The sequence below is a fragment of the Parambassis ranga genome, chromosome 13 (assembly GCF_900634625.1).
Source record: "Parambassis ranga chromosome 13, fParRan2.1, whole genome shotgun sequence".
NCBI lineage: Eukaryota > Metazoa > Chordata > Actinopteri > Ambassidae > Parambassis > Parambassis ranga.
The window spans coordinates 20,747,128-20,767,860 of record NC_041033.1 but is presented as its reverse complement, the minus strand read 5'-3'; the positions used below and the strand labels follow the sequence as shown (position 1 = coordinate 20,767,860).

At 45.2% G+C, this 20,733-nt stretch overlaps 1 protein-coding gene across 1 annotated transcript; it reads left to right on the top strand.

Moving 5' to 3' along the window:
- Positions 1 to 7,265: 7,265 nt before the first annotated feature.
- Positions 7,266 to 19,552, top strand: tmem91 (transmembrane protein 91). Its single transcript, XM_028420277.1, has 4 exons — positions 7,266 to 7,551; positions 13,572 to 15,064; positions 17,240 to 17,386; positions 18,983 to 19,552. The coding sequence occupies exons 2-4, from the start codon at positions 14,630 to 14,632 to the stop codon at positions 19,136 to 19,138; spliced, it is 738 nt and encodes a 245-aa protein (XP_028276078.1). The 5' UTR covers positions 7,266 to 7,551; positions 13,572 to 14,629; the 3' UTR covers positions 19,139 to 19,552.
- Positions 19,553 to 20,733: the final 1,181 nt, after the last annotated feature.

Sequence of the window (20,733 nt, the reverse complement as noted above, 5' to 3'; positions counted from 1 at the left end):
AATCAACAGTTATGATGTGAAATCTGCTCTAATAGTGACCAGAGGAGACAGAAGCTCTGAGATCCACTAACAGCAGCCGCCACTGTGATCCTTTAACACACAAAACCAGCCGTGCTGGTGCCACAGCACAGGATCCACTGATCAGCTCGTTATTGTTGTTTTTTAGCAGAGCATTGCACAGACGGGTTGTTGGATGATTTCTATACTAGACACCAATAAGTCTTGTTCTCTTCCACTCTAGAAGTGGTGCTGCAGCTAGCTGGTTAGCATGCTAATGGATGTATCAGCAACACAATACATCACAGCTGTAATCTATGTGAAATTATTATATTATGTTTTCTGTGATTAATCTATATATGTGATGTAAAATATAGAAAATAAAGCCAGACACTGTGTACAGACGTTACTGTCTCGTCGGCCTGTCTCAGTCACTCGATGGTAACTTTTGACCCACAGGTCATCAATGTTGTATGTTTTTGCCTTTTAAGTAGTGAGCAGATGTCTCGCTCAGTTATACTTCTGAGGAGATCGGTTCTACATCACTGGGGGGGGGGGCAGGAAAGTATCTCATAATGTGATCCCGGCATAAGCTGTGCTTCATTATTTAGAGACGACAAGCTTGTGTGTGAATTTGAGTCTCTGAGCAGTCTGCCTTGTGTGTTAGTTGGGGGGGTATTGTGTGTGTGTGTACATGTGCATTTCTGCATGCATGCTCCATCCTCACTCAGACACTGAGGTGAGTGGACAGATCCACGGCCCTGCAGAAACATGGACTCAAATGAACCCGGTCAGCGCTGCATCAAGGACACACCCAGAATAAACCAGAGAGACCAGCAGAAAACTGGGGGAGACACAGAAGAAAAAGGTCCAGCCCACTTCTGTTTCACTCCGTCTTCCCCTCATGAATCCATTCTGTCCATTCTCCCACTCTGTGCTCCTCCTGTGGAGTAATGAATAATAGAGGAGTGCTTGTCCTCCCTCGCTCCCCTAGTTAATCAGAGCGCGCCTGGCTGCCCTCTTCTCTGCCACTCCTCACTGTAATAAATCATTCAGGCCTTCAGGACGACGAGCCCGTCAGCGCAGGCTAAGCTAGGGCCGCCGCGCTGGTAAAAACCCAGCCATCTTCCTCCACAGCAGCATCACCTCCTCCTCCAGTCCAGAACATGGAGCAACCCTTTCTCATCATCATCTCTCTCTCTCTCTCTCCTCTCTCTGTGTCCTTCGTTGTTTCCACTTGACCCATGTTATAGACCAAGACACTGACAAGGAGTCCCACACCATCTATCTCCTCCTCTGTCCCACTCCCACGGGGGAACCATTTCACTTAAGCTCTCACTCTGACAGGGTTCCACCCTCATTCCTCATCTCCTCCCTCCCTCTCCGTTACACCTATCTCCTCCCTCTCTTCACCCTCCCTGCCTCTCTGGGATGACATCACATGGAAACGTCCTGCTGCTGCTGCTGCATGGAGGGATATAAGCAGCATGGATAGAAGTAAGGAGTGCAGCAACTCGGAGAGACAAAGTGATTTACAAAGAAACGCTGATCACTTTCTCCAGCTGAGGCTGCACACACAAACACATTTCCTTAAAATGTTGACCGGATCCTTTGTCAGGAAGCTGCTGCTGGGTCAGGAGCTCATTAAAAGGATCATCAGTGCTAGAATGGATTTGTGGAGAAACACACCCGAGGACTTAAATAAAAGCTTTTCTGGGACTCTGTAATGTTTCTTCCTCTTCCTCCTCTTCCTCCATCCATCTTCTCCTTCTCTCATGTCTCGTCTTGGTGTTCTCAGCCCCTTTGAGTCCTTTACAGACAAAATGTCTGAGCAGCAATTATTCTTAATCTGGCTCCATTAACCAAGCACCCCCACACCCCACCACCACCACCACCCCCAACCCCATCACCTCTTTGGCAGGAGGGTATTAATCACTTTAATTGCCAAAAGGCCTGAGACCTCCGTTCCATCCTCCATCTCTCATCCTCTCTCGTTGGATGCTTCTCTCTTTGTCTCCTTTTTCATTCTCCCTCGTTGATCCCTACTTTCCCTCGATCCTCTCTCTCTCTCACACACACACACACACACTTTGACTCAAGCTTTTTCTGCATCAAGACTCACGTTGCACATCTAATCCCCTTAAATGACCACTTAAGCATTTATTTTCAAAAATCAAAATCCTGCAGAAAACTCCTCATGAAACTCATGAGTGTGTGTGTGTGTGTGGGAGCTTGAGTGTGTGCCTGGCAAGTGTGTGTGTGTGTGTGTGTGCTGGTATTCACTCGCTGTCTGATCTGATTAGTAGCTGTTCCGCTGTCCCTCTCAAACTCTCATAACAAGGTGCTGTCTCAGGTCACTGTGAGGTTAATGAATAAAAAAAAAGATGTTCCACGTCCAGAAAAATATATCACAGAACGCCACCGTGAATGAGGAGCAGACAATAGACGGCGGAGAGTTGTGTAACGTCCTCATTGTGCATGGTGACCTCAGTTAAACAGTGTAGTCTCCCTGGTTGCAGACCCATTAGACAACCCACTGTGCAAAAACATGGACGATGTGTTCAGATGAAGAGTCATCGGTTATTTGTTATGCTCGCCCTGGTCACCATTGTGTGTCAGCTAAGCAGCTAGCAGCAAGCTCTGCAGCTGAAAAAAGGCAGTGGTGTCAAATACCCCGTTCACACTGGGGAAATAAATCTGGCTAAAGCGGGATTAGGGCTGCATCCATATGTATCCAGATGGTTTTTTTCTGAGTGTGAACACCTCGAATCCGGCTGTATCCAGTTTGATTTCAATACGGCTAGATCCACCTACGAGAGTTGGATCTAGCTCTGTATATTACGAGGCGCCACCTAGTGGTTTGGAGGACAGCAAACATGCTGGATGAAGCTGGATTGAGTGCGGACACAAGTGTGTGCTAGCCAGATTTGAAAATAGGTCTGAACGCATCCATCTTAAAGGCGGTCTGGACTCAATCCTACTCTAGCTGGAATGACTTTCTCCAGTGTGAACAGGGCCAAAAACTGCAGTTCCTGCCACGGCCTCTAGGGGCCGGCTCCAAAAGTAAGTAAGTGCCCATAGACCTTAATGTTAAAATGCCTCACTTGTTTATATGGAGACCTACATCTTTGCATGCTTCAGGTTTTGTGTAACATGTGGGTGTAGTTCTAGCTTCCTGCTTTTGCAAATGTCTGCCTGTGCTCCACCTCTTTGTAATGGCACATGGCAAAGGTTGTAGCTTCCCACACACACTTAAACCGGCTCATTGCAGATATGGGTGACAATACGGCAAGTTTGTATACTTGCAGCCTCACCTGTCCCTGGTGAGGACAGAAAGCGACCACACAGACGAAGGACCGATGAATAATCCACTGGATGTTCGGTCCTATTTCAACAGGATGGAGCCGCTGAAGCAATCACAGTAAGCTGAGCCGCTGAGGGTGGTGTCCCATCAATAAAGTGGACAGGACTCCTTACTCTTCTCTGGGTGGTCACTTTGCTGAGCTGCCTTCACATCTCCGACTCTGCCTCCCTTTCAATCGCTCAACCAAGTCTCTCCATTGATGATTGATGCCGGACACAAAATTTATCGCTTGACGATAAGATGCTCCTTCGGATCCGAAAGGTGGCCATAAAAAAGTTTGCAGTTTTGTCCTTCACAGGGAACAGGAGCTACGGACGGTCAGATCTGATTTATTAAGGAATAGTTCACCGATTCTGGAGACCGACAGTCACTTTGATGCTTAGAGTAATGCACTCCCACATCATTATATGAAGCTAGAGCTGGCAAACAGTTAGCTTAGCACAAAGAGTGGAAACAGTAAAGGCAGGAAACAGGACTTCCTGCCCTTTGATGGACACGTGTTGCTGCCATGAGCGCTCCATTTTAATCACAGGTGTCTCACAGGTGTTGTGATGATAAACCTGTGATCCCACTGGAAGTGTTTACATCACAACAAGCTGCTGTGTTGAATTGTTGGTCCCTAAACTCTCCTTCTGAACAGCACATCAATTCTTTTTTTGAACAGCTCCTCTGTGTTATCAATGTACTGGTACATTAATCCCACTGCTTCGGAGAAAACCCCCTACAAACACACACACACACACACACACACACTTCATGTTAATTCAGACTCCAAATTTAGAAACACTATCTCTGGTTGTAATGCATCCATATTCAAATCTGTGTATGTAGAATTACGTAAACATGCCTGCATATGTGTGGGTGTGTCAGTGTCTCATGTTCTCTCTCTCTCTCTCTCTCTCTCTCTCCACTCCGATGGTCCTTAGCGCTTCCTTCCTTATGTAAGTTAAATAATTTAGTCCTCCAGAGGCAGAGAGAGAGCGGAGCGGGAGCGTTCATGGAAAGAAATGAAAGAGTCATGAGACCCAACTTTCTCCATGTATTGTGTTGGAGGGAAGGATGGGAGTACAAAGGCTGCATTTCCTCTCTGGTGATGCATATAACCCAGCCACACTGCAGCACACACACACACACACACACATCACCCCTCATCAGCTGTGTGCAGCCCAGACGGAAGATTGAGCTGCTGCATTTGCATTTTGCCCAAAGTGCTTGGCACACAAACAGGATCTCTTGTTAGTGCTTCTCGGTAACAAGGATAATAGATTACATCTTGCAGAAATATCAATATGTCCTCCTGAGCTAGGGGGGGCAGAGAGAAGCATCATGGCCACTTTCATCATCACATGTTTGTAGAATCTGATGTTATAAGCTGCAGCCCAACATTGTTTTCCCTCCTCTGTGAGTATTAGATTAGCCGTGTTTTCCCACTTGAGCCATTTACCACCTCAGGCCCTCTGGTAATGCTACATCCCCCACCTCCTCTGCCTTTATGCTGCCTTACAGTGTGGTGCTGAGGTTGCAGCCATCCATGTGGAGATGCTGCTTCCACGGCGCTCCTAAAAGGACAAAAACACAAGCTTACTTAAAAATATCTTTGCTCTGTTTACCTGCGGGCCGTTTTAGTCATCCTACAAAGAGTTCTGTAATTGAATTTAATTCCCAGTCTGATCATATCTGATTTTCCTGAAAAGTCCACGCTGTGTGTGTGTGTGTGTGTGTGTGTGCACAGACTTGCCGTCGCGTGTGATGGTCCCACAGTGAGGTGGTCATTTCTGCCTTTTCACCGGAATCAGTCCCCTGTTAGCTCATTATTCTCAGAGCAGCATGTGAAAGAAGGTAAGAGTCTTACTCTCTGCTAGCGACATGTAATGGCACACACACACACACACACACACACTGCAATATTATGCATCTTGGCCACCCCTAACTGCCCGAAATTACAAGCAGACATACTGTATACTGGATAACATGAGTTGTAACAGAGAATTTTACTAGTTAGGAATAAAATTTCACAAATTAAAGGCACATTCTGTCCATTTTTACCTTACCTAATACTCAGGACGCCACATCTGGCCACACATCCGTCTGCAGTAGTTGGGTACAAACAGTTTGTCTGATTTTGAAATGGATTTCCACATCAAACATATTTAATTATGTTTAAAACCTCCACCATTTTCTGGCTACTATGGTGATGAGCGAAGACTTTTAGAATAAGAATTGTCTCAAGGAGCTTTCCAGAAGCCCAGAGCAAGCAGGTAAGGCAACAGTGGGACCTCCTCCTCCTCATCCTGATGGTAAATCTGACTTCTGCATGTTGTTCTGCTCTTCTGGGAATTACCCAGATTTCATGACCATAAGTGAGGATAGGGATATGCACCAAGTGATGGCTCAGCTCCACCTAAACTCCTCCTCACCGCCACCACTTCTTCATTTCTTACAGCAGCTGCACCCACAGCTTCATTCTGATTGTCACTGATATCTGCGTCAAAAGGAAGATTTCAGGAGATCAGAGGTAGACGGATCAGCATCAGACTGACATGAACAAAGCACACATTGATGTCACCCTATGCACCGTCATTAGTGTCCTTGTTTCTCCTCTCCAAACAAATCAATCCTCCCTCAGTCTCCTCCACTCTGCTCTGTATGTAAACCACAGAGATGGAGAAGGAGAGGTGAGCACAGGTGGAGGAGGACGGAGAAGGAGCTGGAGAATGGAGTGATGTGGGGATAAGATGTGCTCAGACTATAAGGAGAGCATATCGATCTGTGCTTCATGATGGACTCGGGGATGGGGGGAGGCACGTGTCACCCTGACAGCCAGAGACAAATGGAGCATCAGAGAGGCAGCTCTGCTGTGCTCTGCTGTGCTCAGCTGTGCTGACCGGCTGGAAAGAACCAAACAACAAGAACAAAAACAAAACAAAAACAGCCCAAAGGTTAAACCCTTTCTGGAGGGGAGAGGGAGATTCAAGCTAAGAGCAATGCACCTCATTAAATACTCAGCGTAAGCCCTGTGGATTTCATTGATTGCTGGTGTCCAGCAATGCCTGAGCTTTATCCAGCTCGGCCTCCCCTGGAACAGGCTCGGAACGAGCGTGAAGCCACTGCTGGCGCGTCTTGATTCTATTTCTAACTGCCGATCTTAAAGTGGGCCAGCTGGGGTGACTAAAGTGGGTCAGGGGGTGAAGTGGACACAAAGTGGAGTCACATATACATGCAGAATGCTACCACCATGCTCCCTAAGCTCCCCCCCCCCCCCCCCCCCCCCCCACTGTCCTGCTCTGTGTTTGCTTTGTGTGAGCTTTTTCACCTTGCCTGCAGATATTGCAGCTTGTCCAGAGTCCTCACATCAGCTGCACATACATTTGTGTTGCTAAGGCTAACCTTACACCTCCCTGCTAGATCCCTAGTCTTAACCTCAATCCTAATTCCAACCCAAAATCAAGCCCTGACCCCATTAATCCTCTTAAGGAAGTAAGAAAATGCAAAATGTCCTCACTTTGCGTGTTTCCCTTTCCGTCCCTATGAGAACCTTAGATTAATTGAAATACAATCACGGTCTCACAGGCACTGAGCCAGCAGGCTTTAGGACCCTGTTATTCTGCCATAATAAGGTAGCAGCAGCAGCAGCAGCAGAGCTGAAGAGAAACAAAAAGGAGAGAGAAGGAGAGGAGGCAGAGGGGGGAAGAGGAGGAGAGAGAGGAGAGGAGAGGAGAGGAGGAGGTGGAGAGCGTCTATTTGGGAAGTCAGAGAACAGCTGAGAGTGGCAGAAGAAAGTTGACAACGTGAAACTGCATCACGGATTAAGGAAATACCTTTCTGTAAGGAAGAAGAAGAAGAAGAAGAAAAGAGAAGAGGGGGAGGAGACGGAGGAGGAAGAGGAGGAGGAGGAAGAGGAGGGGAGCGAGCATCTGGCTGCAGGATCTGTGGAGGAAGAGGGGTCTTTGTCAGGTGTAAATAGGTGCAACTGTGCCTGACTTCCACTCGCGTCTCACTCCCACACAAACACGTGTAAGATGTCCATACAGGCATAAACATAAATATAAATATATATATCTACACACTCCCACGCTGAGAGCAGGGAGAGCAGCGCAGGAGGATCAGTGCAGTCAGAGGATGCTTGGAAGTGGGACGCTGGCTTCCTCTCGGAGGACGGAGCCGGACGGAGCAGGAGTTTGTGCCTAAAGGTGAGAGGATTCAGAGCAAATGAGAGTTTTGTCATATTTTAAAAAACCAAACAAAAGCTTTGATTGTTGTTGTATGTTGTGACTGAGGTGATTTTGTGACTAAAACATTTGATTCATAGAAGGATAGGACAGTTATTAGTGATTTTCTCATGATGATTGATCATATTTCTGCTTAAAATGTGTGTAACTTCTATTACTGTTCTATGGAAAAAGAGTTTTATATATAGACACACTCTGCTCTGCTCCAGTGTTTACCTTTGTGGAGCTGCACTGCGAGCCTGACAACAACCATCACAACCTTTATACACATTTCATCTATTGTTCAGGTGTAAAACTCCTTCAGTCAGCGTCTGATCGGCCTGAATGTGGAGTGTTTGACAGTGTTTTCAGAGGAACAGGGTTTTTCTCACACACACACACCCTCAGTCTGTGATGATGTCTCCAAGTAATACATCACTGCTCATGTAAAGATCTGCAGCTAATTAGCTCACTCCGCTCGTAGCTCCTTTGAGTCGTTGGTGAGGACGCTGGCTCCTGTTTGTTCCCTGAAGGTTTCTGCTCGACCTTAATCACAACTGCTGCAAGTGGAAATTTAATTCATCTGCTTCGTGTGCTCCTGCAGATTGAAGGTGTATCCTCTCAACAGATTTTTGTCACCATACTGGGATTAAGGCCACACACACACACACACTCACACACAAACACATGCAGGCACGTTTAGGTCATTACACCGCAATATGACTGATGTAAACACAGCCTATGACATCTGTGCCGCCTTTGTGTGGAGCCTTGTGTTTGCCAACTACTAGCCTGTACCACGGACATAAAGGCTGTTAGTATTGGCGTACATTTATATATATTTTATTACAATACATAAGGAAGCATCACGGTGTAAACACCTGCTCTGAGCGTGCTTTGACTCCTCTCTTTACTCTCAGCACATCTGTAGAGCAGAGCATGCATCACAGCTGGGTAGATGTCAGACAGCTGCTAACAAGCGTGCGAATAAATAGCTGTAAAGTTCAATGACATCATCGTTTCCACTTTTTAGAATAAGACCAAAAGCTCTGTGACGTCCCTGACGACTGCTGTGTTTTCTCTTTATGTACATACAGCAGTCAGTGTGAATGATCCTTTAGTTTAAAAGGAGAAAGAAAGGAGAAACATCCACACACACATCTTTATCAATATATATACAACAGAAATGTTTCCCAGCTGTTACTTTTCAAAGTCTGCTCCATTTGAATGTCCTGTTCACATTATTTATTACGTAGCTATTATCTTATGCAAGTCTATTAGCAGTGGAGTATACAGCTTTTTAAAGGTTTATAGTTTGGGCTTGATAAAACTAAATGTATATATGCGTATTTAGAATTTTATATTAGTATAATTGGCTAAATGAAGTAGTTCACTTTGCTTGTTGCCAGTCAGCACAGAGTTTTTGTTTATAAATATGCACATTTACTGTAAAGCTGAGTCTTCGGACTTTAGGAATAATAATCAAAATGAAATCCTGTCCAATAGGAATGATGCTGAGATGTGTTATTGTTCTTTAAAAATATAGATTTTTACTTTAATATATTATTTATAACAGACTTTACAAGCAAAAGACACAAAGGCTCAGACAGAGGGATGATTAAAAGAGGAAAATTATATATAATACATGTAAATAAACATGTAAAAAAAAAAACGTGTCCACCCAGAGGAGGTATCTCTCCATGCATGTAAACCCTGGAGACGTTAGCAAATGATCTGCTGTGGAATGCATTGAACCACAACAGAAGCACCCCACACACACACACACACCACACACACAGTGAGATATAGCCTGTCCCTGTACAGTGTGTCCCAGGATGCACGTTACAGAACACTGACTACAACAAACCACTCTCTCTCTGCAGAGACGCTGGGGCAACATATTGCAGATGGGTAACTTCTCATTCCTCGGGCCTCATCGCACATGAGCACCAGCTGTGCGAGCAGTTTGTGTGTGTGTGAGATGCATGTAGCTGTGTGTATGTGAGGCTTCAGAGCGTCTGTTTGTGTCTGAAAAAGGCATAATGATGCAAAAACCTGCAAAGGATGCTGCAGTGACTGTGTGTGCGTGGCCGGGGTTAGAGGAGGGCACGCCGTGGACTGATTAATGAGCTCACGCTGTCATACACATATTCTGCGCAGGGGTGGTGGTGGGTGGTGGGTGGTTTCAAGTAAAGCGAGCGGCCGGTGTGACTGCACCCATTTGTTATTATAGAGTAATTCTGTGGAAATTATCTGTCCTTTGCAGCCTAAAACGACAGTAACATCCTCACTGCAAGGCACAGCAGCGCTGGAATTATCCCATCCCAGTTATTATCCAGCCAAGCAGAGGAACAGTCCTGAAATGGCAAATTAGCCTCTGCTTCATTTATCCTGCAGTGAGCACTCCACTCCATGGTGAATGTGTTTCCATAGGAACATGGTGTTACTTTGAGCAACGCTCTCCGCGTTCCTGCCTGCTTCTTTTTTTTTCTTATCTTTTCTCTTCCTTTCCTCTCGTCAGTCGCTCCACACACATCACACAGAAAAGAGTTTGGAAATGAAATCAATGGGGCCATTTAACCACCACTTGGGTTTTTTTTTGTTTGACATATCTGGTCTTATCAGCCCACTCTACATGGCTGCTCTTCAACATGTCTTTTTATTAAGAGCCAGCAGGCGTTTACAGCTTCAATTTCCTGTGTCGCCTCTTTTCTACATCTCCTTGATGTGTATCAGCAGAAATATTACAGCCATTACCTCCAGCATGAGTGTGCATGTGTATATATATATATATATAGTGAGAGACAGACAGAGAGTCAGGGAGACTGCAGAGTTGCTGAAAATCTCTGTAAGAGTCAGCAGCAACAGTTCTCCACTTTTTACTTTGACTGCACATCTTTTCTTGTAGCAAGCAGAAAAGGACAAGTGTGAGGTTCCATACAGCAGATTTTCTTTAAAAAAAAAAACACTATTGACGGGATTATGGAGTCAGATCGAAGTAATGGAGGGTGGCTGAGCAGATGTGTGGTTGTGTATGTGACTAAAAAGGACAGAGATAGCGAAGAGTCGCTGGTGATTTGCAGCGGCGTCCTTGCAACCTTCCCTCTACCTGACTGGAGGTTTTATGAGCGTTGCAGAATCAGAAAAAAAAGGAGGCAGGCTTATAATACAGCTGACAGAAGTCTTTTTATGGTGGCTGGGCAGAGGTGGAGGAGGAGGAGGAGGAGGAGGAAAAAGGGAGGAGAGGGGGTGTAATAAAGCTGAGTGCATCTCTCCTGGAATGAAGCTGTGGCGGTTTGGGGGGAGGAGGGCGGGGGGGCAAAAGAAATATTAGTGATGAGCATGTGTGCGGCATGTCCAGATGTGTGTGTGTGTGATGAGAGGAAGGCTCAGAGCCATCACTGACGTCACAGCATTGAACAATCACTCAGCTTGTTCAGTGTGAGAGGTACCAGCCCTCCATAAGGCGAGTAGAAAATGGAGCCCTCAGCACCACACCGGCCCAAACACATCCAATTACTACAGGGTTTTTTTTTTTTCTCCCTGTGCGGTGCAGTGAGGTGTGCGACGAGTCGTTTGAATTGATCTGGAGCCAGTGAAGCACTCCGCCATGCAGAGTGAATACTCACTGATGAGATATTATATAGTTTGCTGAAATGACACTTTATTATTCTCCTGGGAACAGACACACTTTTTCATGTCTTCTCATTTGTCAGCTCACCGTGGTTCTCTTCCTTTTGTGTGATCATTTAAAGGTACAGACACACAAAACATTGTTGGTAGCATCACAGTCTGCCTAAACTCCAAATGCAGGCAAGGACGTGGAGCACAAGTGGAGCTGAGACAGCTTATGTTGTCAGTCAGCATCCGGCTGTACTCAAGGCAGCCACTGCCATAATTATGCATGATTTGAAGTCCTATTATAATTATGTGATGGATGCTGATTGGTCTGTTTCGATTACGTCTGACTGCGACAGGAAGTCCTCCCTCAATGGCAGCCTTAGACCCCCCTGGGGTTTAGACCTGGTGGTGGTGGAGAGCTGGAGGGCAGGAGATAGGAGGCCTGAACTGGCATGGATCTGGTGGTGCTTGGGGTGGAGGAGGGTTGCCGGGTTCGATCAGAAGAAAGCTGGAGAGGAGATGGAGACTTTTAAATTTCGTGATTGGTGAGGGAGGTGCTTTCTATTAAGTGTCTGACTAAGTGAGCGGAAGAGAGGGGGAGCAGTGGAGTGAGGGATAGAAGGAGAGAGATTAGGAAAGCGGATCGGGTGAATGATGGGAAACAGAGTCTTCCTGACTGGACTTGCGCTAAGAGCTACATATCTCTACAAACCAAAATGGACGGTATCTTTAACTTATCCAGACTTTATTTCACACCCTCAGACTACCAACTCTGACAGGATCTGTGTTTTTTCTTTCTATCAAAGACTTATCCACCATCCTCAAACACAGAAAATCTGCTCTCCTTTGTCCTATTTCAGTTGGCAAACCAAAAGCTGAACTTCAGCCAAGGAGCGGGACAGACAGCCTGATTACTTTACTGAGTCTCAGCTGGGTAAACCTCGTCTTTCCCCCATCTCCTGATTTAATACAGCTGAATTCATCCTTTCTTAATCACATGCTCATTTTGTCAGAAACAGTTTTGTGTATTTGTATGAGGCGGCTTCCTGTCACAGGATCAGGGTACCTAAGCAGTCCTGTAAAATGCATGCACTGAGGGGGACACTTTATCATCTGTCAGACCGGCTGTGTACTGACTGCAGTAACAAAGCCTGAGTTACAGTTGTTGGGTGAAAGAATTTATTCTGCATGGTGTTAACATGCAGTGTGTTCAGATATATAAGTATTCATGTTTATATGTGTTTATCGCTTAATAATGTGATTTTCATAAGTGTTTATGTGTTAGGAAGTTTTATAGAAAATCAAAGTAATTTGCGGATACTGAATGTATTAATAAGTAATTTCATAGTGTGTCATATAACGTTGTTTTCTGCAATTCAGGCTGTGGCAGATGAGATCAGTTGTTTTTCTGTTCTCTGGAGAGAGCTCCGGTTGGTACGAGATGGTCATAAATTCAGACTAAGGACAGCAGCACCTTTGACCTGATAAAAGCCAGATTCTAAAGGAATGTGTTTTTCTCCTGAGTGCCCAGTTTATGGTCACCCCCAGATCGGACTCACAACCTATGAGATTTAAGGAATTGAAGTTTTTACCTTATTTGGCAGTAAACACTAATGGTCTAGTTGCTGTATGAACCAGGGTCTGCAGGGGGGCGGTAGATGCCCCTGTGGGCCGGCAGGCAGGAACGCCCATGGGGTATATCAATGTGTGAATTCCATGTCCAGTTGTTGTTGCATTGTTCGTTGTTGCTGTGTGGTTGTTTGTTCTTGTTGGTTGTCCTGTTCTTGTGTTGTTCTTGTTTGGTTCTGTGTGTGCAACAACCCAGAGCTCTGCGACTCAGAATTTGCCTCATTGTTTAATAAATTATAATTTTGAGACCAGAATTTATCCGCTCCTTCCTTACAAACTAATTCAGGGGGTGATCAGAAGGAAACAAGGGGATTTTAACCCCGACACAGTATACAGCTCAGAGCAGACTTCTTCAGATATCAGAGCCTATTCCTGCCTGCGCTTCATCACAAAGCATCCAGAAGTGACTCAACTCTGGCTAATCCTCCACTGTAGCACCAGTTTATTGATCACAGCCCACATTCCTACAGCAAGTGTTTGTTTTCTGCTTATGGAGCCGTCTTGAAAGCTCTTTTTTTTTTAGTCCGCTGAGTTTGTGATATTAGCTGTCCTGTTAGAGATGGCCGCCCCAGTCCTGTCAGCCCCTCAGGAGCTGAAGGGACAGCCTGTCCTGAGGACAGTCAGTGACGAAGGTTAGGCATTGGCTGTGACGTTGAAGTTGAGATCAGAGTTAGCCCACACAGCCCCTCAGAAACAGGAGGCTGCGTGCAGAGAATGAGGCTAAATGTTTTGTGTGACCTTCTCTTTAACAGACCTCGTCGTCCTGCTCGCCCGACTCCTCGTCCTGTCCTGAATGAAACCCTCTTAAAAGTGGACGGGCTGCATTAAAACTGCACGTCCAAGCGGACAATCAACAGCAGAGGACTTTGATTTCTTCATTTATCGCTTCCCGCAGCAACAACAACAACAACAGAGGAGCAGGCATGTTGGCGGGCCTGCTGACCTGCAGACGTGCACCATAGGATTCTATTTTTGGAGCCTCATTGCTTTTACAGATTAACTGCCCTCAAATATGGCCCCAATCCGTTCATTGCGCCACTAGTTTGACTGCTGCCGGAGGTTGTGTATATTCAAGCTTCACAACACCCCGCTGTGTGTCAGGTCAGTCATCTGAAGGGTCGCTGCATTTGGCCTCTTTTTTGAGCATTTTCAGTGCGTTTTTTTTTCCCTGCAGAGGAACAAACACATGGCTGCACGTTGTGACAGCTTGAAAGGCCTTTTTTTTCCTTATTCTTCAAGCCATTGCCCATTTCCATCCTGAAGGGAAAAGATTGACGTCTGAGGCTTTCACACAAACACCGCGCTCACATTAAGACTTCACATTTTATCCTTGAGGGCAATCACGCTGAATTCTCTCTGCCTACTGTTTTCATTCGCCTGCTGCGGGCTAATCAAGGACCTTTATCATAAGAAGTGACATTTCCCTGTTGGATGAGAGCAGAAGAAGCACATTCGTGCATGCTGGCACACTCAATCATGTGAAATGGGAACAATCCTGAACCATCAAGCTCTGAAAACAAATGTGAGGAAAAGAGAATCTTGAATTATCCTTCACATCTTCAGGAACAAACCACCACTGGATATTTGACTCTGCAGTAAAGGTGTTGCTGGCCTTTGGGACAATCCCTATAATAAGAGAAAAATTAAAGAATAGGATTAAAGATGGATTATCAGTGAAACACTAAAGCCAGCAAAGCAGCTGCCTTTTGCATAAACCCGCTGAGCGCTCTTCAGGGAGGCCGATTTTGTAGATTACATTTGGTTGTGGATGCGGTGGCCTCTTGTGTGTGGTTGGTATTAAACAAGAAGGATGGAGAATCAGGATGAGCTGGAGCACCCTCTTCTGGGTGAAAGCATCAACAACAACCGGGCATCGGGACCTGGGATGGCACCCGGGACTGGACAGCCTCCAGGCGGGCTGTTCAAGAGCATCTTGGTGAAGTGTGAGGAGGACAGAGTCTATCCTCCGTTAGCATGGAGAAGCTACTGTGGACATCCACCTGAGCTGCAGCAGCAGCAGCTGCTGGACCCCTGCTCCTTGCCCCGCACACTGGAGTCCTTCTACCCAGCAGCTCCTATCTGGGGCCACGCAGACTCTCTGCTCAGCAAAGACTACCTGGAGACCACCTTTGTTGACATCCGGCCTGGCTCCACGCTGGAGAGGAAGCTCCTGGCCGAGACGCAGGACTTCCACAGTGTGTCCTACAGCATGGACGACGAGGACGACCTGCTTCCTGACTCTGACGTAAGACAGCATACGGACACAGACAGACACGGTAGAATCAAGCTCATTTAAAACATATTTTTAAAAAAACACACCAAGTCACTCCTCATATTCTCTGTCCAACATCTCTGGATGTATTAATTGAGACACAAAGATGTGTTGATGAGAAAAACTAATCATCGTGTGTCCCTCTCCAAACCCACTCAGACAGATCAAACTGGTTCCTGTGGAGGGAATGTCGTTCTCCTCCTCTTGGTATAAAGGCAAATATGAAATTTGTGCAAGTATTATAAGAAATAATGGAGGGTCTACACAGCCTGGACTGTTCTGAAAAACTAATGTACAGCATGCAGCTCTTACAAAGACCAAGATGAGAGCTTGAAATGGGTGACATCACCCTGAAAACAGCCCATAGGGTCCTGATTATGATTCAGTTTCTATCACTCTTAAGCAGTAGACCTTCATATCCTCAGCACAGACTCCATGAGCCACAGAGGCACTTAAAATAGACATGTGAGCAATGCCTTTTTTTTTTTTTTTTTTAGAGCAGGCAGCAATTGAATGCTTACTGTCAAGAAGCCAGATTACGTAAAGCTGCTCTCCTGCTGCAGCTGAGCAGGTAATGACACTACAGTAGTGATGGAGGATGCCAGTTCTATTTCATAGATCACTGAGCACCTCAGGTGAAAATGGAAATTAGCCGTAAAGACTCTCATCATCGGTCACATGATGCTGCAGGAGTCAACACAAATAGCAACGTAGCTTCTGGGTGTTTTGAGAAAAGTCTCCCGGCGAGGTCACATTAAAAACACTGTGAGGCGATTGTTTCTTACACCAGAGCGTGGACGAACACGCAAAGTAAAGAGTAAAAAAAGAGAGAGAGCACATACAAAAAGAACTCATTTCGGATGCTGGTAGTTGTGCAGTGATGCAGAAGCTCCGGCCCGAGGGAATAAAAACCTCGCAGTGACCTCAAAGAGGGACAACTGAACTTAAAACTTAAACTGGCCCCTCAAAACCCGCTCACTGCAGATCGATGTGTTATGTGAGGGCAGAAGAGATGACCTCAGCCCTGAATTGATTTCCATTGCTTCAGAGCTGCTTTATGTCAATAATAAAAAAAAAAATGCTTCAGGATCTAACATTAGAGAGTGTTTTCACAGAGCGGTGACTCCTAAAAGTCTAAAAATAAAACACAGTGTCTGATCTTCTGCAACATCTTATGAAGCGCACACAGACTAAAACCAGCAGCGGAGTAATCTGACAGGGTCGCTGTGAGAGAAGAAGTCAGATTGAATATGCAGCTGTTTCAAAAAGATGTATGAGTCATGAAGTGCCTGCGGTCAGCAGAGCCAGACTAACCCCATTCAGTCACATTATCTCTCAGGCACCAACAAAGTTTTACAGTTGTTGTGGAGGACATGAGCACAACTCAACAACACAACAACAAAAAGCACAATTTATCCACAAACGGAGGCTTCACGCTGGTGCTTTTGAGAAAAGCTGTGCATGCACACAAAACGTTCTCACTCGTCCTGGTGTCTCTTCCTCTGCATGTCAGATTTAAGATGTCTGCCAGCAGCTTGATAAAATGATCCCACAACAGCGCTAAAAATCAAGAGCAATGGGCTGCCACAACGCCGAGGCAAACTTAGTGTGTGTCGTTGGGCTGGAGGCACTTTAAGATGACATTGAAATAAATCACCATATATATATATATATATATATATATATATATATATATATATATATATATATATATATATATATATATATATATATATATATATTCAGAAACTATCCAGAAGCTACGTTCCATCGCACAAACCCACAAATCATGCTGTGATACTGAGGGGAGAGTCACTCTGTGGGGTGTTTTCCACTCCCGTCAGTGTGGACTCATTTTTCCTGCTGCTCTGTGGAAACAGCAGAGAGCTCAGACTCAGTCTTTGTGCAGTGCTACAAGGGTGAAAGACACGACTGATGGACAAATTTGATTTATCTAATAACTGTAAATAAACCTGGATCAATATGTGAGACTTCTTCTAGATGCACACAGGTGTGACCAAGTTTGGAAAAGTAATGAGAGCTTCGCATGCTCTTTGCATTGTTACAGCCACTTATTCAGCCACACTGTGAGAATGATTTGCCTGTGTGTGATGTGTGTTACCAACATGCTCTCTGTTTGAATCTCAGGACTCATCCATTGATGACTTTAGTGATACAGACAGTGAGAGCAACTTCCCTCTGATGATCCCTCAGGACTACTTGGGTCTGGCCTTTTTCTCTATGCTCTGCTGTTTCTGGCCTCTGGGCATCGCTGCCTTCTACCTTTCACAGAAGGTACACACACACACACACACAGTTCTGCACTGACATGATACAAACTGGCACCATAGTTCACAGCTAAGGGGGGATTTTGTTTCCTCTGCAGTGTGTGTGTGTGTAGACAAACAACAGGTTTGAAGAGCTGTGCAAGTGAAGGCTTTATGGACTGGGTGCAGACAGGCAGGGATTACATGTCGATTTGAAGGATTACACCTCAAGACTGTTGAAACGGCAAAGTTCAGACACATTTTTATACAGAGGCTTTACCTTAATTAAGACCAGAAGAAGGACAGTAGAGGTCATTGATTACATTTACATGGGGCGATGGGAGAGGAGATAACAGGGCTCTCATTGCATGATCATCACTTCTAATTCATGCAGCTGTTTGAATGATTAAGCAGAAAGTCAACAATGACCGAGAGCCCGCTCACTGAACCCTTTGAGAAATGAGATGAATTCAATGCATGTTTAGAGACGGTTTTTTAATGTCTGAGGTAGATCCTGACAGATTTTTGCAGCAGTTCATAACTATGGATGACAACTTTATCCACAACTTCCAACCCGACCAAAGAACAGTCTCCAAATCAGTGAGCTCAGCTGACCATGATCATTTCATCAGGAGAAAAAATACAGGAAGGAATGCTCATCCAACAACTCTGCAGACCGTAGAAAGTCCACAGTGGTGATGGCTGCCATCATCCAACGCCCATCTTAGTCTCCTGATGTGAAGACTACTTCTTCACTGAGATAATGAAGAAGCAAGAAAAGTGGAAAACACAAGCGCTCATTAAAAACGGTCTCCTTCTACATTGGGCCACAAACTTATCAATCGCTCCTTATACCATCATATTTATTCATCCTGTTTTTAACACTTTTCAACACTCTTCTTGTTTGTCACCATCTGCATCTGACAAGCAGCACACTGAAAAACAAATCAATTAAAAATCAATATACATGCACACATGCTGCTTCTTTAAAACACAGTCAGCATCTACCAGTATAATCATCTCTGTGTCCTCTAGCACCACACACACACACACACACTGAGGATGTAATTACAACAGATACTAACAAATTCATACAAATGAAGCTGTGTAGAGTGGGTGTGTTTTTCAATTAAAGTGTAAGAGTTAATTTGAGTCAAAGGAAAAAGGCCCTCACGCCTCTATTTGTAGTCACCAGAGCCCCTTATTCTGTCCAGGCATCCGTCCAACAGTGCAGAGGGAGCAAAAAAAATCCCATTAACACTTTTGCAAAGCAGACTGGCAGCAAGCTGCAAAGGCCTTTCGGTCAGATCAATGGCCTTCGTTAAGGTTTAATTAGAGTCATAACAAGAAACCTCAAGGTGATAGATTTCCAATGTTGTTGAGTGCTGGGGTCAGAGTCAAAGGCAGAGGACTGTAGAGGGAGAGGAGGAGGAGAAAGTGATGAATGAGTCACAAACGCCGGCTGTGATTCAGAGATGCAACATAATATGGGCTTAGCGTGTGATTGGAAGAGGAAAGTGTGTGTGTGTGCCAGCAAGGACGCTGACAAATGATGACAAATGCCCCCCTCTCCTATTTTTTTTCCTCTTTAATCCTTGTCTCACTGTGTTCCCTCTCTCTCCAGACCAACAAGGCGTCAGCTCAGGGGGATTTTCAGGGGGCCAATGCGGCGTCCCGCCAGGCCCTGTGGCTCTCAGTGCTCTCCATTGTGTTCGGCATCATAACGTACATCTGCGCCATCGCCGCTCTGATCTCCTACCTGTCTGCAAAACCTCCGTAAAAGCAGCTCCTCCCACACAAAAGACAGACCCTCTTTGCACATTTCATGCATATCAACACATGCTAACATATCACCTGTAAATGTTAAGTAATCACAGTGTTTGTCTGAAGTCAGCCACACTCCAAGAGGAGCGCTGGTGTGTAGATCATAACCATGTCTAATTGGATTAAAGACATAATTCAGCTGAGAGGATGCTCCTCCTCCTCCTCCTCCTCGCACGTGAAGAAAAAAAAGTGTTCAACTCATGTAGAAGATGCAGTCTGTGAGTGTCATCCTTCCTTTAAACCTGTGCTGTAGTTGTCATCACATGTTACTAAAATAGAAAACAACAGATGCAGATGTTTCCACAGTACTGTAGATATCACAGCGGATGAATAATAAGAGGGAGACGCTGCCTGAGTCTGGGAGGGCAGCGTACGGATGATTTACGAGAAGGTCACAGCAAGGACGTGGCGGCAGATAAATCCTGATGGACTTCACTGTGGGAGGGCCTGAGCCGGCGCTGTCACTCCAAAGGGGTGAAAGCTGTTGTGACAGGTTTTTTTTTTTTTTTTTTTTTTTTTTTTTAAGAGCTTCGGAGCTTTAAAACATATCATGAGCCACGAGCAATATTCCTTCAGAGGACCCAGAATTCTTTACTGCACCTCTTGTTTTGAAGCAAAAGGGAAACGCTGCACATGTACATGGATAAGCTGCATTCACGGTCACTCGATGTTTACCTGCAGAAAGGACTGCCTCTGCTTTGTTTATGCCAAGTTTAACTACATCTTTGTGTTCAAATAAATAAAAGAAGAAATGCATTCAGTGCCGTTATGTCAGAGAAATGCACAGAAATGAGGAGAAACACAGACTCTTGCTATAGAAATAAGACCCTGCTTCTATATATACAATGCTATGGGGGGTGGGGGTGCAGACCTGCGAGGAAACGTGCCAAAAAAAAATATGGAAGAAACTCAGAAAATGTTCCTTTCATGAGCTCTTCCATTAATAGAAGCAGCCAGGCTGTTACGACACGCTCCCCAGAGGACTGAAATCCTTCAGGAACTTCCTGCTTCTTGCAGTACAACAAACTTGAAAAGGCTGTTGCCTCTATATAAAACAAAACAAAACAAAACTCAGTAACACTTTGTTCAGAAAATAGTCATCCGTGTGATGCATGAGTCAGTAACACCTCCCATTTTGGTTGCAACTTGTGCGGCAACAGCCTCAAACAAAATCTGCTCCAACATGTTCTCACCCCCCGAACTTTCTGCTAGAACAGCAGCTCCTCTGCCATATTGAGCTTAAATGTGCCATTAATCAAACAGTAAATGAGTGAGAAAGGCCAAGTGAACATTTAAAGCTGCAGTGTGGAACATTTGTCTCCACCTACTGGCAGTGAGTGTTATTACACAAACATTATGACACCTGAATATGAATCACACTCTCTCAGAGCATCACAGATTATAGTGTAACACTGGGACTGTTAGTGGCTTGGTGTGAGATAAGAGCTAAGCTAAGCTAACCTAGCATGGACCTACAGCTGTACAAAGACATGACTCAGGACAAGCACAGATGCTGCTTTAGAGCCATATCGCATTTTATAGCATGCCAGA